The sequence below is a fragment of the Macrosteles quadrilineatus genome, unplaced genomic scaffold (genome assembly GCF_028750875.1).
Source record: "Macrosteles quadrilineatus isolate MER2022 unplaced genomic scaffold, UCM_ALF_1.0 Scaffold_1__1_contigs__length_201487025, whole genome shotgun sequence".
In the NCBI taxonomy this organism is placed as follows: Eukaryota; Metazoa; Arthropoda; class Insecta; order Hemiptera; family Cicadellidae; genus Macrosteles; species Macrosteles quadrilineatus.
Window position 1 is genome coordinate 27,426,848 of NW_026542594.1, and position 22,104 is coordinate 27,448,951.

At 32.4% G+C, this 22,104-nt stretch overlaps 1 protein-coding gene across 4 annotated transcripts in view; it reads left to right on the forward strand.

Annotated features, from left to right (window-relative positions):
- The window catches only part of LOC128983594 (ubiquitin carboxyl-terminal hydrolase 30 homolog), a 42,003-nt gene extending 24,495 nt beyond the window's left edge, over nucleotides 1–17,508 (forward strand). For 2 of the 4 annotated variants that reach the window (XM_054402936.1, XM_054402939.1), the window contains exons 9-11: nucleotides 613–735; nucleotides 5,709–5,817; nucleotides 17,323–17,507. In XM_054402936.1, coding sequence (XP_054258911.1) covers nucleotides 613–735; nucleotides 5,709–5,817 — 232 coding nt within the window. In that variant the 3' untranslated portion in view covers nucleotides 17,323–17,507. Of the gene's footprint in view, nucleotides 1–612; nucleotides 736–5,708; nucleotides 5,947–17,322 lie in introns of those variants that run through there. The other 2 variants (XM_054402938.1, XM_054402937.1) reach the window with 2 other exon arrangements.
- The last annotated feature ends 4,596 nt before the right edge of the window (nucleotides 17,509–22,104 follow it).

Below are 22,104 nucleotides of genomic sequence, written 5' to 3' on the forward strand. Positions count from 1 at the left end.
GTGTATAGTGGGTTTGGTAATATAAAGAGATGGGGGATGAAGTAGATCGAGATATGGGGACTTTTCTTTACGAACAGGCTGATCAATATGAAAATATATTTATCGCCACTGCCCAGCCCATACAGTTCACTTAGCACTGGCAATATTGCACAGTACTTCGTTAAATTTAATTTTTCACAACTTTTTTTATTCACTTGACTATAGTGATTCATAGATTTGGACAAGATCGGTGCCTGAAAGCCACTAATTACAATTTTTTTTGAAGAATGTTTGAAATAACGAGTTGAAAAATAGAGATTGAGATGGTTCGGCCACTTAAGAAGAATGGTTAATAATAGAATCCCCAATAAAGAGTGAAGAGTGACCATGAGGAAGACGTAGAAGTGGATTTATAATGTGAGATGAGATGTGGAAGCAAGAGGAGTGCAGTGGCATTTTGTGGAGGAAGAGGAATTGTGGAAGGACAGAAGAAGATGGATAGGCCTAGTGAACACCCAGACCCGGAGATAGCCGGAACGAGAGAGGATACGTATGTATGTTGATTAAAGTTAAGTAATGATACTGTAGAAAACTAGATTTTCTTTTAAGCACCTATATTTTCTGGTGTTGTAGATCGTACAACCACATATACAGGGTGAAGGCTGTTGTGGTTCATCGAGGTTCTGTGCACAACGGACACTTTGTGACGTATCGCCGAGGGCCTCTACAGTCCAGCACTCGACACAGGTCTGACAGGTACTAGCTGCCTCGCGCATGGTTCATCATTCATATTCATTCATATGTCATTATTAGTGATGATTGGTTTCCTAAGTTTCCTTGTCATTTATCAATTGTGGAAAGTTTAGAGATTATCTATCTAACCATTCCAACCTATAGATTTAATAGGCCAACATGAATTTTTTAATTATGGTTTTGAAGCCGTCACACAACCGATAACCATGTCCAATTTGTCGTTGGATAGGCCGTAACATGTAGATTTGCCAACAAATGAGAAATGTTTGAAACTCCATCAGGGCTTTGCCCCAGTGGCCTTCTTAGTAGTCTTGTTATCTTTATGAAGAAAATGTTTCTTTACGTTTACATTGAAGGGATGAATTATTCTTTGAAATCCCCACTAATATTTGAAACAGCTGATTATATCAAAATTGTAGTTTATGGAAACGTCTGTTATAAATATTAAATAAATTAGTTAAAATATAAATATTTACTACCATTTTAGCAAATTTCCCATGTAGAGAATGCTAATAGCTTTATTACCATAGGTCTCATAGTAATAACTGGACCCGGAACCGATTTACTTTTTTATTTTGATGTCCCCAGACGCCATAAAGCACCATCCATTCAAATTCATAATACGAGGGCTATCCAGAAAGTAGCAGACATTTTGAAATAAACCATATACATTCCAACCTCGGTATAACGAATCTGAAGGGATCGAACTGAATATTAGTTATATCAAGGATTTTGTTAAAAAGAGGTTTGTTGTATTGATGTTAGGTTTGCAGGAATTTCGCTAAGTCGAGTTTCAGAACCTGTGTCAATATGAATACCGGACAATTGCGGACACGGACAATTGGGGCACGTCTTAAAAGCGGACAATTGCGGACACTAGGGATTAATGCTACCTGACAAGTGTTTGACAGGTCAAATATTTCACTGCCGGACAACTGCGGACACATGTTCTGGAAAGAGTCTGATTTCCACCTAAAGAACAGATACATACATGATATATGATTTTAAGACTAATTTCCATCACACTTTACACACTAACCTAACCTAACCTAACCCAAGGTCCAGGTTCCATACCAGTACACATATTGATCAGTGGTTCGGTGGCTTAACTCAAACAAAATGAAGGTAAATTTTTATTTTGCTACACAACTCTTTTAAAAATATAACATTGGCTTTATTGTATGCTAAGTTACTATGTTGGTTGAACAAACAAAATAACAAGTTGGAAAAAGTAGACAAAGGACTTGTTGAGCGGAGTGAGCGAGTTTAGCGGAGTGAACACTCACTGCTTTTGTACAAATACTCCTCTTGAATGGCTGAATTGATCAGCACGAAATTTAGCACAGCCGTAGTAACCAACTATAGGAAGGTATAAATCTAAAATGGCACAATTCAGACAACAGGGCTTTACCCTATTCCACCTGTTGTAGTTTGCTTGTTTATGAACATATTTGGATCAAATTTAGAAAATGCATTTATTTCATACCACTACATAGGCTATTACTAAAATTTTACAAAAACATTTTCTTGCCCTCCCTGTTGCAGCAAATCTAACTACTCCGTCAACTAATGCTATTTAATTAGGGAGTAATTCCAATCAGGCAAATGAAAATTTGCTTAGTCTGTAGGTTTGCTGCAGCGGTGGTATTTTTATGTTTACAGCTGTTTTCAGTTTAAATGGTTCAAATGTTAATTAATTAACAAAAATCCTATACTCTAAAATAAGGACGTGTACGGGCAAACCTTTTGTTTCGTCTGAGGATTTTTGATTTTTTTTTGTTTGATTGATTTGATTTTTGCCCCCATTTGGTCATGAGAAATCAGTTGGTGTTGGACATAAGGTTGGAAAAACTAAGTTTCTGTCCAACAGCCCTTGAAAGTGCCCATGCTATCGTCAATAACCTTTTTGTCATACCCCCAACAAATCCTTCTCAAACCCGCAATGTAGTATGGAAAGAAGTTATAAAATATCATCAAATGTTTCTCAATCCTGTTATACGACAACCCGATTTATTTGGAAGATGAAATGTAAATGTAAAACAAAAATTATGTGAATTGCAATGTATTTATAAAGGTGCAGTGCATTTAAAAAGGGACGTTTTATTTGAATCATCTACAATTTTTTCCCATTTATTACAAAATAAATATTTTTAACTTAGCTAATTAATTTATCTAATAAATGCATTTCATTCCATCCAAGCAAAGCTCAGTCTCCCAGTGCTCTGATAGGAAACAAAATACCGTTTTTACTTAAATTGTACAAAGCTAAGCTTACCTTATAATTTCTTCAACTGATCCATAAGAATGATATATCTATTCGGAGAATTTTTTAGGGAGTGTGAAGTTTTAATTCAACTTCAAGAAAGATTTAGCTTAGTAGGCCTACCAATTCAACAAATAACAGTCCTTCCTATAAATAATCATATTTTTTTCATGATCCTTCCTAAAGAAATATCATTGTAATTAATTTGTCACAAAGGGTTTATAATTGCTTTTGATAACATTTTAAATTTGATGTTTAAATTTGACCTATAGTTTGAGCAAACACTACTTTGGAGTACACTAATAATTAGGCCTACTCTCGAAGAGAGCATGAATCTCCAGATGTCCTATTTTACATCCTATATCATGGTCTGATTGTAGATGTCCTAACTAAAAAAAAGTATTAAAATATAACTATTGGAAGAATATAAATTGTAATTTTAGGAAAAGATTATTTTTGGAACTGACAAATTTATTTGTGGATCAGTACTGCAGGGAACTTTGAATGTTGCTGTAAAAAGAAAAAAAAAACCACATATTTGGTAGATCAAAATTAAAACTCAGCACTTGACTTAAATTTTTGAAAAAAAAAAATTACAGAAGCAGAAAAATTACAGAGATTTGAACATAAATAATTATAACAATATTCAAAGTAAATTAATTATGTTTGGCAGTTATAATTAGCATAAAACTATTACCGTATGCTTAACCCCTATGAAAGAGCACACAGAACCTAAATTTCTTTGGAGGTAAAAGTGCAAAAGCGAAACATCGGTGTCACAAATATACTGCTGTGAAATGAAGACCTTGGGTTACAAGATGAAAAGTAAAAGAAATCCATTAAAAAAAATAATAAGATTTTAAAAGACCAAATTTTTTTATATGCTGTCATCAGTGAGCGTAAAAAACCGGGATCAATGACTAGAGGGGAGAAATAGCTATTTACCTTACAAGTGTAGTAAGAGCGTTTTTACATCACGCAGGTGAAGGTTGTGCAACGAGCGGAAGCGAGTTGCATAATTTACCTAAGTGATGTAAACACGCTCTTGCGTAACGTGTAACGTACAAGATTTTACCTGACCCGACAATATACAGGAGGTTACGAACAATATTAATCATTATCCATTTCACTCATCTTCTAACAGTAACGTTAATTTACAAACAAAAGCTAGGTTAGGAAAATTCTTCAAAACATAACAATAAAATTCAAGAGCACAGCTGATTTCTAGCGTTGAATGTCGTTGGCTCCATAGAGGTTTATTTTTTAAGTTAAGCACTCAATGTTATTTAAATGGGTTTCATTACATCACCGAGTGAGTTTTTGATACTTTACATCACTCGAGAAGTAAGGAAGTTGTATACATCACGCTTGGGATAGGGAAGTTTAACATGGCGGGTTAGGTAAAATTGCTTTACGTAGCACTTTAACCTAAGTAAGGTCATAAATGTTTATCCCACTTTTGTTTAGTTGCATACTTTTACATTAAAAAGTTGTTTGTTATTATTTTACTATCCAAGCGATCACATTTTTATGGTTTGTAATAAATATATTTATCCAAAATGATTAAATGTGTCTGTTTATGATATTGTTTTATTGATTTACCCCAGTTTACCACAACTGAGCACAGGTACAGTTAGGGATGGATGGATCTTGAACTTCTGGGAAACTTGAACAGAAAATATATTTTCAATTCTACATTTAATTTGGGATTAAATTTGGCTTGGGACTGGGTTTGTTGGCGTCGTGAGTGATGGTTATGACGTCTCCGCAATCGTGGGAGATGTCCATGATGGTTTCGCGAACTCAGGAGACGATAAGGGTGTCCATGACTGGGGTAGACTGGTAGACATTCATGATTTTGCCTCAATGGTGGGAGATGTTCTCGATTTTTCAACTATTGCGGGCAAAAATGATAATTACCTCCATGATTTTGGTAGATTTTGAGTTCACCATTATGATGCATCCCCATTCACAGGTTTATAGCCATGATGCATTGTGATAGGTACATATTACAAAATTGATTACTAATCCTAATACTGATTTTCTACTGATAACCACATACCTTTGCTAGGACTAACCTACACAGAAATATAAATACCCACCACGCTCAAATCCATACTCAATTCCACCTTCCTCAAGCAGTACAATACGCATGGGCTTGCTAATAATCAACTTGTTTTTATAGAACAGTAAAACTTTGGACTGGGATTACACTTTAGCATTACTGGAATAATCATGTATGTTGTGTAAACTTTCCTCGCAACCCTCGTGAAAGCGCTAAATTAAACTTTACTTTTCTATGTGAATTTATGCTTTTTATAGATTGGTATTTTAACATAATGATTTAGATTTCTACTTATTCTTAAAATTAATATAGCCTATAGGTAGTAGCATTGACTATACACAGGATCTGTGTATAGTCAATAATAGTAGTAAAAAACCTAGAGCAAAGTAAAAATTCTAAAAACCTTTTGTAGGTTTTAGTGCTTTTAGGATGGTTTGTGTTGCTGATACACCCATTTGAAATACATGGCTTATGGGGGCTCCGTATGCACGGTGAATGAGGAATGGAGTATATGCGTAGTTTATTAATGTTAAGTAGGTAGCTGATATTCAATTTTTAGAGACACTTTCAAGGGGGAAAATGATGATTTAAGGAAGTAAACATTGGATGATTAGATTGTATGATACTAATGCTAGTTATAACTTGCAGGTGGTACTTAACATCAGATGAATCAGTGACTTCAGCTACATTAGCAGGAGCTATGGAGGCAAATGCATACATGCTCTTCTATGAAAAATGTTCAATGACTCCTACTTAAGTAAGCTAACATTTTTATAACTCTCTCCATAATATTTCTTTAACATATTTCAGTTCAATTTTGTTCAATATAATAAATTAGTAGCCTCAGATTAAGACGCAAGTTTAGAAATGTTAAATGTGTTTGCGGTTTATCGTACATTATTTGTCCAACTAGTGGAAATGAATAAATGATTTATAAATAGTTCTTTTTCTTACCACTGCATACAAAATGATGATCACATTGCCACACCTGTAAACAGTACGCAAAATAGCTCAATTCCACTTTGTTCATTCTCGCTTGCTAAATCTGCTTATTTTACTATTGGCCTTTCTATAAAACCCTAAAATCCGATAAGCAAATAAAAACATAACCTAAATGGCATTTTATATACAACTAAAAAGTTAATCAGTGTGTTATGATGAGTTAAACATGGGGATAGGAAAATTTTTGGTGAATTATGAGCACAACACAAACCGTCATTGCCATATTCAAAATGTATGGCCACACTCAGCTAAAGCTTCGTGGGGCCATCTTCAGTATGAGCGACAATGACTATTTTTCTCTCTTAATACACAAATAGCTATTTCTAATGGAAAACTAAATAATACCCGAGTGAAAATTTAAAAACGTACGTTTTCAGGAAAAGCACTTTGCAAATTCTTTTCCCCTTTTTTCAAAACTTTTATTATTTTTTTTATTTCATTTACATTTGAAGTTTCATAAAAAGTCCATGGTAACGCAATATCTTTGGTAGTTTCTTTTTAAAAGAGCATCTTTAGTTGAAAAAACACAAAATCCTGTCACGACCATAACGGATGTTTAAATGAATATTAAAAATAGTTAATATTATTTTTATAACTATGTTTTGCTATAAACTAATTTACTTTTATGACCATTATACAATAAAAAGGTCACTGAGCTTTTGGTATATTTGGTCTTTCTAGAAAAAAATAAAAAAACTCAAAAAATTTAAAAAAAGCCAATAAAATCTTTTTAAGTTTGTATAACTCCGAAGAACTTACCTGAGACCCGAAAAATCGTTATGTTTGTATAGAGGTGTGCTTCTTTTGTGTATAAAACATTGAAATATGACGATATTTTAATTTTTGAAATTTTTATGATAGAAATCATAAACGTGATGGTCAGGGACAAGAAGTACGGTCGTGAATTGTCTGGAATAATCTAAATCTTTCTAAACAATCCTTCAATTATCCTGTTAGTTATAATAAAAATATGTGTTTCAATTGAACTAAACTGTTCAATTTACAATTATATTAAAGTTATTGTCACGACCAAACACACTATAATCCATAATGCTGGATTGGTCGTGAAAAAACCCGCGATGGTCGTGAAACTTTGGTCGTGAAAATACGTGTTATTTGGCTCTGTTCTGGCGGTAGCCCTGCACCTCATGTTCGAGGATACAAAGTGGACTTCTACGTTAATCTAGCAACTGAAATATCTTATAAACAAAAATTAACACCATGTCTACTTCATCGAATGACTACGTACGGTCATGGACACACCAAAATTACAAAAAACACAATCTTTCCTTTATTAATCTTGTAATTCCTCCTTTCAACTCGAAACGACCGGCACTACAATCCTGACGTACATCCCGAACTAGTCTCTAAAACCAACTGACTCCATCGACGCCAGGCTTGCCACTGTCGTGCTCCAAAGTTGAAAATTTTTCCCAAATGGTCGTGACGCCAAATCGAGGGACAGACTTATTTTGTCATGGTAGTCAGTTTGTAATGACAATAAAATTATAATATGCTCCTTTTTTGTAAGTTTAATAACCATTGATGACATAAAAATATGGCTTTATATATTTCGGCATGAATAATTAGTCTAAATACAGTGTGAAAGTTGGAAAATGTACCCTAGGGACACGTCATGGTCGTGAATTTCGAGACTTTAAAAATACGAAAAAAATACCTAGAACCTATTTAAAACCAAATAAATGTATGTAACATGTTGCCCCCGTCCCAAAAAATATTAAAACACATAATAATAAACTAAAAATCCAGTATCTACGAAGTAAAAGGCCAGGGACATGAAAACGTACGTTTTTAAATTTTCACTCACCCCCACCGCAGAAAACCTGCATACAAAGTGAATTTCCATTACCTGGATTATCTCTTTAATACTTCCTTAAGATTGGAAGAATTATTTCCTATATTAGTTTTAATACGTATTTAGGTTTTCTGCTACAAAGAAGGTTTTTTTTTAGCAAATTTCCCATGTAGGCAAATAAGCTCACTGTAGATCTCATGGTAGGACCTAAACCCAGGGCCAAATTTACTTTTTACTTTCTCGTCCTATACCATAGTATATGGAGAAAGTATTGTTTTTGTCAAAACTAAATTTTTGAGTTTGAGTTTTGAGTGGATATATTCGTTTTGCGTCCCCCTGGACCCATAAAAGTGGTTTTCGAAGTGATGTCTGTGTGTCTGGATGTGTACAGAGCTAGGGACTACACTTGTGGTCCGATTTCGATGAAATTTGGTATGTAGGTTTTGATAAAATTTTGTATGTTATAGTCTTTTATATTCTGAACAAAATGGTACAAATCCCATTTCTTTAAAAAATACGGGTTAAAAGTTATTGTAAATTATGTTATTTTCTCATAAAAACCCCATAAAATAACGGAAAATTGGATTTTTCCAAAAATGGCCAGAACAATTTTGATAAAAATATTTAGTATGTTATAGTCCTTTAAATTCTGAACAAAATTGTACAAATCCCATTTCTGTATATTTACTCTCACCGCTTACACATGATAAAGGTCGTTGACAAACTTATGGGAGAAAGTATGTGTCAGAATGCTGATAACGTTTATTTGTTTTGATGTGTAAAATTTAGTTGCCAAAAACACCATCTCTCAAATTCATAATATATATATACAGGGTGATTGATATAAGTGTGCCAGCCGTTTTATTAAAAAACTATAAGAGATATCAAAAAAGGTTAAATGGTAAGTGTCTTTGATTTTTTATTTAAAAAATTGTAGTCAAGTCAAAAAAATTATTTTAGCCGCCATTTTTCCAATATGGCCGCCAACTTTGATTTTCCTTATGGCACACCCTGTATTTTATGATGTCTTCTGGTAGAAAATGTAATTTTAAGACGATTTTATTCTTGTAATTTTTTTCATAAATCTAACCGTTTCAAAGATAATAATGGTTAAAGTTTTGAAATTTCTGCATGAGAAAGAGTTTCGATTAAGGACTAAGCAAGCATGCCAGCTGTTTTATTCGAAAACCATTCAAAATTTCACAACTTAAACCATTATTATCTTTGAAACGGTTAGGTTTATGAAAAAAATTACAAGAATAAAATTGTCTTAAAATTACATTTTCTACCAGAATATATCATGAAATACAGGGTGTTCTATAAGAAAAATCAAAGTTGGCGGCCATATTGGAAAAATGGCGGCTAAAATAATTTTTTTGACTTGACTATAATTTTTTAAATAAAAAATCCAAGGCACTTACGATTTAACTTTTTTTGATATCTCTTATGGTTTTCGAATAAAACGGCTGGCACACTTATATCAATCACCCTGTATACAGGGTGTCCCGTAACTCTCTGGACACTTGTATATAGCGTTATTCCTTAGGTCAAGACAAACACATTTCACCATAGGAACATGGGTCTGTGGTGTCTAGTTTACCGACTGTCGGTATTTATGTGTTTTTTACAAAAAAACAATTAACTCCTAAACGGTTTGAGATACAGCTTTGATATTTTGCAAAAATGTTAATCTTTTTAAGACCTATTATCGTTAGAAATTATACTAAAAAATTATTAACCGTTTCAAAATGGCGGCCATTTAAAATATTTGAAGCCAAATTTCACAAAAACCGTTAACTTTACAAAAAAATTGCAAGAGACAAAAAAGTTTGTAAATTTTATGTAGTTTTCAATGATACCTGATTTGTTAAGATTGGATAAATAATAACAGAGAAATGTCTTCTTTTCTAAACGCATGACCACTTTTCTCCATTTAAACAATGCTAAACAACGTAAAAGGAGTATTAGCATTGTTTAAATGGAGAAAAGTAATCATACATTTAGAAAACAACACGTTTCTCTGTTATTATTTATCCAATCTTAACAAATCAGGTATCATTGAAAACTACATAAAATTTACAAACTTTTTTGTCTCTTGCAATTCTTTTGTAAAGTTAACGGTTTTTGTGAAATTTGGCATCAAATATTTTAAATGGCCGCCATTTTGAAACGGTTAATGATTTTTTAGTATAATTTCTAACGATAATAGGTCTTAATAAGATTAACATTTTTGCAAAATATCAAAGCTGTATCTCAAACCGTTTAGGAGTTAATCGTTTTTTTGTAAAAAACACATAAATACCGACAGTCGGTAAACTAGACACCACAGACCCATGTTCCTATGGTGAAATGTGTTTGTCTTGACCTAAGGAATAACGCTATATACAAGTGTCCAGAGAGTTACGGGACACCCTGTATATACAGGGTGTCCCGGAACTCTCTACCAATATTTTAGAGCGTTGATCGTGGGTAAGAAACGTACCTAAATATCATATTTAAATTGTCCGGAAGTCCTTAGTTACTCACACAGCCGCCATTTTGTTTTTTTCTGTTATTAATTTTTTTCTAAAGAATGGTTAAACATACGAAATGGAAACTTTGCACAAACATTTATGACAACTAGACAACGCTACAAAAAAATTACGAAGATTTTTCAAATTCATAAAACAAAATGGCGGCCATATAAAATTTTCTTTCTTAAATAACTCAAAAACCATTGATTTTACAAAAATTTTAAATGACCGCCATTTTGTTTTATGAATTTGAAAAATCGTGATAATTTTTTGGTAGCTTTGTCTAGTTGTCATAAATGTTTGTGCAAAGTTTCCATTTCGTATGTTTAACCATTCTCTAGAAAAAAATTAATAACTGATAAAACAAAATGGCGGCTGTGTGAGTAACTAAGCACTTCCGGACAATTTAAATATGATATTTAGTTATGTTTCTTACCCAAGAGCAATGCCCTAAAATATTGGTAGAGAGTTCCGGGAACTCTCTCGAAAAAATTCACAGGATTATTCCTTGGGTTAATACATGAATATTTTACATTATAAACATGGGTCGCCGGAGCCTCGTTTTCCGTCTGTCTGTCTGTATGTGATTTTTATAAATAACTTTATAACTCGAGTTTGAATCGAGGTACAAACTTTAAATTTGACACACTTGTGTATTTTAACGTTTTACACAAACATGCAAAATTTCATTTCGTTGACTATAGCCGTTTCAAAATGGCGGCCATCTAAAATCTTTGACCTCAAATTACATGAAAACCACTAGAGTTACAAAAAAAACACAAGAATAACAAAATTTAGGAAATTTTATGCCAAATCAAATGACACCTAGATCTTAAAGATCGGACAACAAACAGCTGAGTTATACATTTTTAAAATAATTAATAATTTCTTTACTGGCTTTTAATTGGTATTGTTTATTCTTAAAAATCATCTGATACAGAGTACATTACGTAACCTTAAACAGATCTCAATAGTTAAGGTAAAAATAGGACAATTAATACATTTACCATCTAGTAAAAAAACTAAATGTTGTTGTTAGAGCAAACCAGCTGTCTTACATTGTTGTAACAATTTAGAAAGGAACAGTTGATTTTAAAGAATAGACAATAACAATTAAAATCCAGTAAAGAAATTATTAATTAATAAAAAATTAATGACTCAAAATAATCATGTGATCATCATCTCAAAATCATCTTTCCAACCAGCTGTCTTACATTGTTGTGACAATTTAGAAAGGATCAGATGATTTTTAAGAATAAACAATCTATCTATATATTAATAGGCAAGCATGTTTCTTTAACACCTTTTTTCTCAGCTCGTGTGCATCGTAGGGAAAATCTACGCAAACCGTTAGAAAGCTATTTTCGTGTAGGTGTGCAGAATCCATTTATAAATTTAAATAGGCTCAAAGATAAGCACAAAAAATGAGTTTAAAGATTTGAAAAAATTAACATGGATCTTATGCGTTGCCATGCTGGTGACGAAATAACAACGAAATATAAACAAGAAATCAAAACAAATGGAAGAAACTCCAATCACATGTTTTATTTACAGTGTGGGGGTGAAAATAGAGAAGTGAGTACATTACATATTTTTGGTCGAGTTTCGACCACTGGACGACCTCTCGTACCAATTAAAAGCCAGTAAAGAAATTATTAATTATTTAAAAAATGTATAACTCAGCTGTTTGTTCTCCGATCTTTAAGATCTAGGTGTCATTTGATTTGGCATAAAGTATCCTAAATTTTGTTATTCTTGTGTTTTTTTTGTAACTCTAGTGGTTTTCATGTAATTTGAGGTCAAAGATTTTAGATGGCCGCCATTTTGAAACGGCTATAGTCAACGAGATGAAATTTTGCTTGTTTTAGACTAGGCCCGTTTTCAAAAAAAGGCAATGCAAGAAGCATTTCATGTAACAATTGGGGAAACAACGTTTTTAGGGTATTTCGACCCTGCTGAGTACGAATCTGCCTGTTGCCAACGCGAAATTTGAACCGGACCTGCGGTATTCAAGATGGCGGCCAAAACTCTGTTTGCCCCATATCTCCCTTGTTAGTTGGCCTAAAATAATGGTTTAAACGTGTATATAGGGGGTTTTCAGATGCCAAGCACATTAAAACACTCAAAATTAACTTAAATTAAGTTTTGAGGGCATATCTTCCAAAATGGCGCCCAAGATGGCCGCCAAAAACTCTAATTTACGCATATCTCCCTTGTTTTTTGGCTTAAAATAATTATTTAGACGTCTGCATAGGGGTTTTCTACGATGCCAAACACATTGCAACACCCAAAATTTACTTACATTAAGTTATGGGGGCATATATTCCAAGATGGCACCCGAGATGGCCGCCAAAAAACTCTTATTTCCATATATATATATATCCCTTGTTTGTTTGTTTAAATTAATTGTTTAAAAGTCTACAAAGGTATTTTCTCGCATGTTAAATCACATTGCAACACTAATTATTTACTTTCTTTGAGTTTAGATGTTTCTAAGATGGCAATAAAAACTTTATCGTGCTTACGTGATCTCCGTGCGTATTATTGTATTTAGTTTTTAAAACCAGTCAGATATCTATTAGTGGCTGAATATTTGCTACTATTTTTGAAATACTAATTGAAATTTAGCAATGTAAAGTAGAAGGCAAATTGTTTAATGTACTCTGGTGGCACCGTAGATAACGCGTAGTATAACAAAACCTGTAATTAAGTAATTGTAGAATTAATTGTGTATGATGTTGACGAATTTATCACTTATTTAAGGTGTCCAGTTATGTAAATATATATTTATTGTAAAATATAACGATGCCATACGTATGATTTGTATGTTTTATGGCAATAAATTATTTGATTTGATTTGATGTTATTTGAACGTTTAGTCCAACAGAATCTGTAAAAATTATTTTTTAGACCATACCTAAAATATTGTGTTGATCTTGTGGTACCACCCATCAATGGAGGTTTGTTTACCATGGGTCTCAATGGATGAAATAGATTTTTTAAGTTTTTTTATGGCAGCATTGTGTTGGCTGCACTGATCAACATTAATTAGTAAACAATTCTTATTATTTTTAATATCTTATGTTGGCCAACCGTCTATAAAAGTTAGTTTATGAAGAGAAAGTAAACAATTGTATACATGTGTACAAAATAATTGTTAATAAGGTAACATCTTTTGTTTTCCAACCGTCTATAAAAGTTTGTTTGTGAAGAGAAAGTAAACATTTGTAAATTTCTAAGAAATAATTATTTGAGGTAAGTATAATTTGTATTAAATCCTTAGTTTATTCAAAATTAGCAATAGGGAGTTTTTGAACCATTCGTTAAATAATCACGGTAAACGCAATACGTTATTTTCACATTTAATAAAGGAGAAAACATAACGAATAGCGTTTACCGTAATTATTTAACAAATGGTTCAAAAACTCCTTATTGATAAGTTAAAATGAACTAAGGATTACAAATTATTGTACTTACCTCAAATAATTATTTCGTAGAAATGCATACAGATGTTTACTTTTTCTTCACAAGCAAACTTTTATAGACGGTTGGGAAACAAAAGATGTTACCTTATTAACAACTATTTTGTACACATACAATTGTTTACTTTCTCTTCATAAACTAACTTTTATAGACAGTTGGCCTACATACGATATTAAAAAGAATAAGAATTGTTTGCTGATTAATGTTGATCAGTGCAGCCAACACAATGCTGCCATAAAAAAAACTTAAAAAAAATCTATTTCATCCATTGAGACGCATGGTAAACAAACCTCCATTGATGGGTGGTACCACAAGATCAATACAATATAACAGTACAGTATCATTGTTAATATTGTCACCAAATTGTTTATTAGGCTATTATTTATTAATGTGTTATAAAGAACCTTTGTTTAACTTAATTTACATGCACCACCTCTTGCGGATTTTAGGTATGGTCTAAAAAATAATTTTTACAGGTTCTGTTGGACTAAACGTTCAAATAACATCAAATCAAATCAAATTATTTATTGCCGTAAAACATACAAAACATACGTATGGCATCGTCATATTTTACAATAAATATCTATTTACATAACGGGACACCTTAAATAAGTGATAAATTCGTCAACTTCATACACAATTAATTCTACAATTACTTAATTACAGGTTCTGTTATACTACGCGTTATCTACGGTGCCACCAGAGTACATTAAACAATTTGCCTTCTACTTTAACATTGCTAAATTTCAATTGGTATTTCAAAAATAGTAGAAAATATTCAGCCACTAATAGATATCTGACTGGTCTTAAACACTAAATACAATAATACACACGGAGCTCACGTAAGCACAATAAAGTTTTTATTGCGATCTCAGAAACATATGTCATCTAAACTCAAAGGAAGTAAATAATGAGTGTTGCAATGTGATTTAACATGCGAGAAAATACCTTTGTAGACGTTTAAATAATTAATTTAAACAAACAAACAAGGGATGTATATATACAGAAATAAGAATTTTTGGCGGCCATCTTGGAATATATGCCCCCATAACTTAATGTAAGTAAATTTTGGGTGTTGCAATGTGTTTGGCATCGGAGAAAACCCCTATGCAGACGTCTAAATAATTATTTTAAGCCAAAAAACAAGGGAGATGCGTAAATTAGAGTTTTTGGCGGCCATCTTGGACGCCATTTTGGAAGATATGCCCTCAAAACATAATTTAAGTTAATTTTGAGTGTTTTAATGTGCTTGGCATCTGAAAACCCCCTATATACACGTTTAAACCATTATTTTAGGCCAACTAACAAGGGAGATATGGGGCAAACAGAGTTTTGGTTGCCATCTTGGATACAGCACTTCCGGTTCAAATTTCGCGTTGGCAACAGGCAGATTCGTAATCAGCAGGGTCGTAATACACTAAAAACGTTGTTTCCCCAATTGTTACATGAAATGCTTCTTGCACTTTATAGAGAGGGATTTTTTAATTTTGGGCCTGGTCTATTTGTGTAACACGTCAAAATACACAAGTGTGTCAAATTTAAAGTTTGTACCGTGATTCAAACTCGAGTTATAAGGTTATTTATAATAAAACACATACAGACAGACAGACGGAAAACGAGGCTCCGGCGACCCATGTTTATAATGTAAAATATTCACCCAAGGAATAATCCTGTGAATTTTTTCGAAAGAGTTCACAAACACCCTGTATATATATATATATATATATATATATATATATATATATATATATATATATATATATACAGGGTGTTTGGTACTCAGAGTGAAAAATTTTTTTTGGTGTAAGTACAAAGTAAATGCAGTATGATGATGCATATAAAATGTCCCAAGTCTAAAAATTAGCTTCCCAAAGAATTATTTTATGTTTTTCAAAAATAACTATGTTTTTAAACTTAATACAGCTATTTCTCAATTACCTGTAAATGGATTTGAGTAGACAATGTCATTTTCGTGTTCTACATTAAATTTTGAATAAGAATAATACAAAATGACAGAGAATCAGTTGTAAAAACTCCATCGTAAATAGATTCAAAGATAAAAATTAAGATGTCTGATAAAAATGCAAAAAACATTGGTCAATTGCATTTGTTCACACCCTGTATACAGGAAAGTGTCGGAATATGTTAAAAACTGCGCCATTTTATAAGCTTTCCAACCATATGCTACACTATTGAGGTTTAGATATTTTTTTGTTTATTTTAGTGGTTTGAATGCCAGAAAACAGGGAACTTTTTTACTGTTTTTACTGTTCAAGCTGAAACAAAAATACAACTTTAGCTTAATACATGCTGACTTTCTATGTTTTAAATGATAAAGACGCCATGCTTTGTAGTCTTCAAACCACAAAAGCGTACATAAGCAGACAGAAAGCTCAATGGTGTAGCATATGGTTGGAAAGCTTATAAAATGGCGCAGTTTTTAACATATTCCGACACTTTCTTGTATACAGGGTGTGAACAAATGCAATTGACCAATGTTTTTTTGAATTTTTACCAAACATCTTAATTTTTATCTTTGAATCTATTTACGATGGAGTTTTTACAACTGATCCTCTGTCATTTTGTATTATTCTTATTCAAATTTAATGTAGAACACGAAAATGACATTGTCTACTCAAATCCATTTACAGGTAATTGAGAAATAGCTGTATTAAGTTTAAAAACTTAGTCATTTTTTAAAAACATAAAATAATTCTTTGGGAAGCTAATTTTTAGACTTGGGACATTTTATATGCATCATCATACTGCATTTACTTTGTACTTACACCAAAAAATTTTTTTCACACTGAGTACCAAACACCCTGTATATTATGTGTATGTGTGTACAATAACTTGAGTAAAAATTATCCGATTTTGATTTTATAGAGGAGAAAATTGGTTTTTTCTCTACCTATTTTATTACCAAGATCAGTAATAGCTATCATTAAGTGGTACCTATTAAAATTAGGTTCAGAATTTCTAGGAACTGAGCATGTTTAATTAAGAAGCAACTTAAGCTACAATAATATTAATATTATTTTCAAAAAAAGTTATATCTGAACTAAATACTCTGTTATTCTATGTAAAGAGAATTATAACAGACGGGATTATGACAAATGAGACACTTCTTCCTAAGTACTATGTAATGCAGTTGTAAGCTCGTAGTTGACTTTGTCGGCTGCTAGGCTACTACTGCGTTTTGGGTTATGGCCTGCAAATTGATCGTGTCCCGTCTCTTATTATATTTATAGGGCTTCCTTTTTAGGTTTGATGACTCACATATAACATGAATTAGCAAAAAAGGAACAAGGGAATATAATGAAACAACATGCATAGTAATAATTTGAATGTATTTATACTTTATATTCCTCTGATAATACTTTTAAACACTTGCCATCATGCAACTTAAAATTTATAAAAAAGTAATAATATTTATGGTCTTTTTCAGATACAAGGATTTACCAATAGAGAGCAATAGACTGTGATGTAGACTTAATTAGTAACTAATGTTTGTCATTTCATAGTGGGTCATATAATTATTTTCTTAGTTTGGGCTTTGTTACTGTTTCAAAATGCAGGGTGATTAAAAAAGAAGTAAACAACTTAATACGTAGCCTATATAAACTAAAAGTTATGTTGTTTATGTCAGTGTAGTTGGTACAGTGGATAGTTAAATACATGAATTTTGATTTGAAACAGCCGATTGTTGTCAACAACGCAAACATTCTGTAGAGTTTCAGAGTTAAGTAAGTATTTCTGTAAAAAATTGCTCTTAAACTTTTAATGAAATATTTTTCTGGGCTTGAGTTTGTAGAAATTTTATCAGCTACTGTTGATTTAGGACTCATTGTAGGCCTGATAAATCTATATAGAATGACATAAGAAGTTCAGCACTAAAGATTGTTGAACAAATAATAAACCATTGAGAGGCCTGAGGTAACTGCTGTTACTGTTGCACTTACTCAAAAGAAGTCGGCAAGGGAGGTGAGTTTAAAATTCTACAACCAATGGTTTTAAGTATAATGATCTTATACGTATTATAAGAAAGTATCCAGATGAGAATCTCCCGATGCACTTCACATCATCAAGCTAATGTTGCAATGTCCTCCGCATTGCCCTGATTTAATTCCTCGTTATTTATATTTGTGGGATTATGTGAAAGACAACAAGTTTGTACAGCTTTTCCTATCAAACCTTTTGCTGCTAAAGAGAAAGGATTGTTTCTACAGTAAAGAATATTGATCAGCTCACTCATCAGGGAGTTTGGACAATGCTAAAAAATGGATTGTATTATTCTGTGCAAACCAAAATCCACACTTTAAACTTTTGTGATCCATGGAAAAAATTTCAAGAACTATTTTCAGAAAACATAAGATGCATTCTTCTTGTATAACATTATTAGAACATCAAAGTTGTTTATTTCTTTTAGAATCGCCCTAATGTTATGTTAAAATCTCCTGGTTTATTTATAAAGTGTATACATTTGTATGACGTAATTAATGTCCAGTGTACGTTACATTGCCATATTTATAGAAAAAATATTTTCCTTTATCCACACTGTAGAAAACACCCAAAAGCTTTAGTTTCTGCTACATCAGAAATAACAGTAGTCTCTTGGATAGGTGAGTTTTCTAAAATAAAAACAGTTCTTCCTTAACTCGTTACTCATTTCAATAAGTTTCATTCTTGTTAAACAACTGTTTCACATTCAGTTAAGGTGTTGTGGTCCAGTGGGCTGGGCTGAAATATTCCTCCCAATACTGATTACTACTAGGGATTGACGGGTCACGAATTTTTGAGAAATTTGCAAGATTAACCCTTTAACTGGAAGCGGGACTGTAGTCACGTTTTGGTCAAGGTTTTGGTTAACTCCAAAAAAATTGGTTAAAAACAATTGTAAAATGGAATAATTTTGCACAGCAGCTTTTGATTTAAAACACTATAAAATATGCATTTATAAAATATATATACATTTGTATGACGTAATTAATGTCCAATGTACGTTACGTTACCATATTTATAGAACAAAGATTTTTCTTTATCCACATTGTAGAAAACACCCAAAAGTTTTAGTTTCTGTTACATCAGGAATAACAGTAGTCTCTTAGATAGGCAATTTTTCTAAAATAAAAATAGTTCTAAAATAAAAAGGGTATTTGCCCTTATAACCATATTATATATTAATATTATACTAGCTGTTGTACCCGTGCTTTGCAACGGGAAGAGGACACAAACAAAATTATAATACTGCACCCTGTTAATAAACCTTATAACTTTTTAATGCTATTTAATATAATAGAACAGGCCTACTCATAAGGTTAACATGGGAAACTCCAGAGCCACTGGGGCGGAGCCCAAAAGGACTTTTGATATAAAAATGTGTCTGTATGTTAATTGGGAATGTGAGCTATCATCACACCAAATTTCAGCCCGATCTGACCAGTATCTTTTGCGTTTACTTGTCACAAACATACATCCATACATCCAAACTTTCTCATTTATAATACTAGCAGAATACCCGTCCTTCGTACAGGGGTTGCGTATAAGTATAAAATGCTTATTGCAGTTATACTCATGCTTTGTGTTTGCATTGGAAGAGGACACGGTTTGATAAAATTTGATTCTTTTAATTTACGGAAGCTATAGTATAACACATATACCATAGCAATAATGTTCTACCCCTACACCTAAACAATAAAAAAGTAAATTTTTGAATATCCGCACAATATCAAAACATTATTTATATATTAAAAACATAAACTTAATTTTAAACAATCCTACTTTAACAGTTCTTATTGTGCATCACAGCCTTTTGTTGCGGTTTGGTTCAAATTAGCTATGTTGTCATGAATTAAAAATCAAATAATAGTGCTGCACCCTGTTGGTGAACCTTATAACTTTTAATAATATTGAATATCATAGAACACATTGTGTAATTGAAACAGCTGACAAACTCCTTCAATCCCTTTTAAATATGAATTCTCATAAGGTTAACATTGGAAACTCAAGAGCCACTGGGGCGGAGCCCGAAAGGATTTTTGAGATAAGAATATGTCTATAGTAGTTATGGTAGGAGATGATTTTATGGAGAATTGAAATGTAATTGAAAATTTTCATGTATGTGTGATTGGAGGGGTACATGTGATTGAAAGTTGAGGGGTGGGTTTTGTTATTGTAATAGAATGAGAGAATGAAAGAGAAAGAGAAAATGGATGATGAAGAGGGTAATGAAAGAGAAAGGGATAGAGAATGTTTGGGGTTGTGAGTGAGTGAGAGAGAGAGTGAAAGAGAAAATGGGGGAGGAAGAGGGGTATTGAAAAGAGAGAGAGAGAGAGTGAAAGAGAAAATGGGGGAGGAATATGGGTATTGAGAGAGTGAGAGAGAGTGAGAGAGAGTGGGAGATAGAGGAGTGATAGTGATTGAGAGAGAGAGAGTGAGAGTGAGAGGGTGTTGATGGAGGGTGTTCATGATGACGTCATTGTGTTATGTGTGTGTGTATTGGTGTGTGTATTTGGGTGTGTATTTGGGTGTGTGTGTGTGTGTGTGTTTTATTACTGCTTTATTCTGTATTACTTGGTATAGTTTATTATCAATTACTCTGTTATATGTGTTGTACATTTTAATGGATAGTAGTATGTTTTTATAGTTTGTAAAATTAAAAGATTTGGGTAAATTCTTTAGTCGTGGTATGGTATCTTTCAATGTCCTGTACCCGTATGTTTTACTTCTTACTGTTACAAATTCTAGAATGGGATTATTAGGAGATGTATCTTTGAATTTACCTAAGAGAGTATTAGAAATGAAAGGTTGATCTTTTGTAAATGAAGTAGTATCAGTAGTGAATACTTGTATTGCAAATGAATCGTTGTCTGTGTATATTAAATTGAACGGTGGGAAGTACTTTTTCAAGTTATTGTAATACATGTGGTACATGTATCTCTTACTTAGATCTAGTATTGAAAATCCTACAGGTATGGGTTTCTTACACTGGACCTTTTTCTTTTTCATGAATATTATATAATTGTTTTCATTTAGAATTAGTCTGTCTATGAACGTGGGTTGTTTTATTAAGTACATGAGTTTCTTAGTGTTGTTGTAGAGGAAGTATTTGTTTAGGTTTTCAGTAACCTTTTCTATTGACTTGCCATAGATTAAGTTTGATTGTAGTTTAAAGAAATTTGAGAGGGTTTTGTCATGTGAGTAGGTTGTTCGTAATTGGGTGTTTATGTCTATGTAGGGTTTTAACCAACATGATTGGTTAAATGAAATTACTCTATGGACTTTCTCTAGTATCATGCCCATTGACAGAGCTTGTTCTAAGGTCTTGTAATGAATCACATAATGTTTTCTATCTTTAAAAGAAGATATTAATGTACCTGTTTTTTCATCGTGGTAAGGGCACAATGGATAGTCTATGTGATTGGTATTGTAAGGGTATTTTAAATCAACTTCTAGAATATAACCTGTACCATTATTATTATTGGTGATGGTGTTGTATATGTTAAATGTTGATGGTGAAATCCATTTGAAATTGTCAAGTGGAAGTGGTTCTGTTGACATTATAGTGGCATATAGACCTATTATATCATAAAAGTATATAAATGAATCTGGATCTGAGGCATTATAGTTTGGAAGAGTGTGGTGGTTTGATTTTGTATAGCTTTTAATTGCAGATGTATATCCACCTCTTATTCCTTTCATTATCATTTTATACATCTCTATGTCATGTAAAAGTTCTATTTGGACTTTAGTGACTTTGAGCATGATGTCAAAACAGTAAGAACCTATTGTCAGGTAGTGGAAGATATCAAGATTATAGTGTTCTAAACAGATTAATCGTATAGTTTCTAGTTTCTGGAATGGTATATCATCGGGGATGAATTGGAAGAAATCTAAAAACTTCATTGTCGTGTTTTTGATTTTTTTGGATATGCACAAGAACTTTTCTACCTGTCCCTTGAATGGGATGAATTTTATGTTTGCATTGACACTGGTGAAGTAGTTTAACAGTTCTATTCCAAAATCTTTAATTATTATAGGAACAAAGTATGGTAGACGATAGTTAAAGTTACACGTTGAATGGGTGTAACCTCTTACTTGTCCATTTATATGATTATGGTCAAGCACATAGTCATTGTCAAGAATATAACCACAGATGTGACAGGTGTCATTGATTTGTGGTTTGGGTGGATAACAGTTGGGAGGGATATTTCTTTTATATATCCTTCCT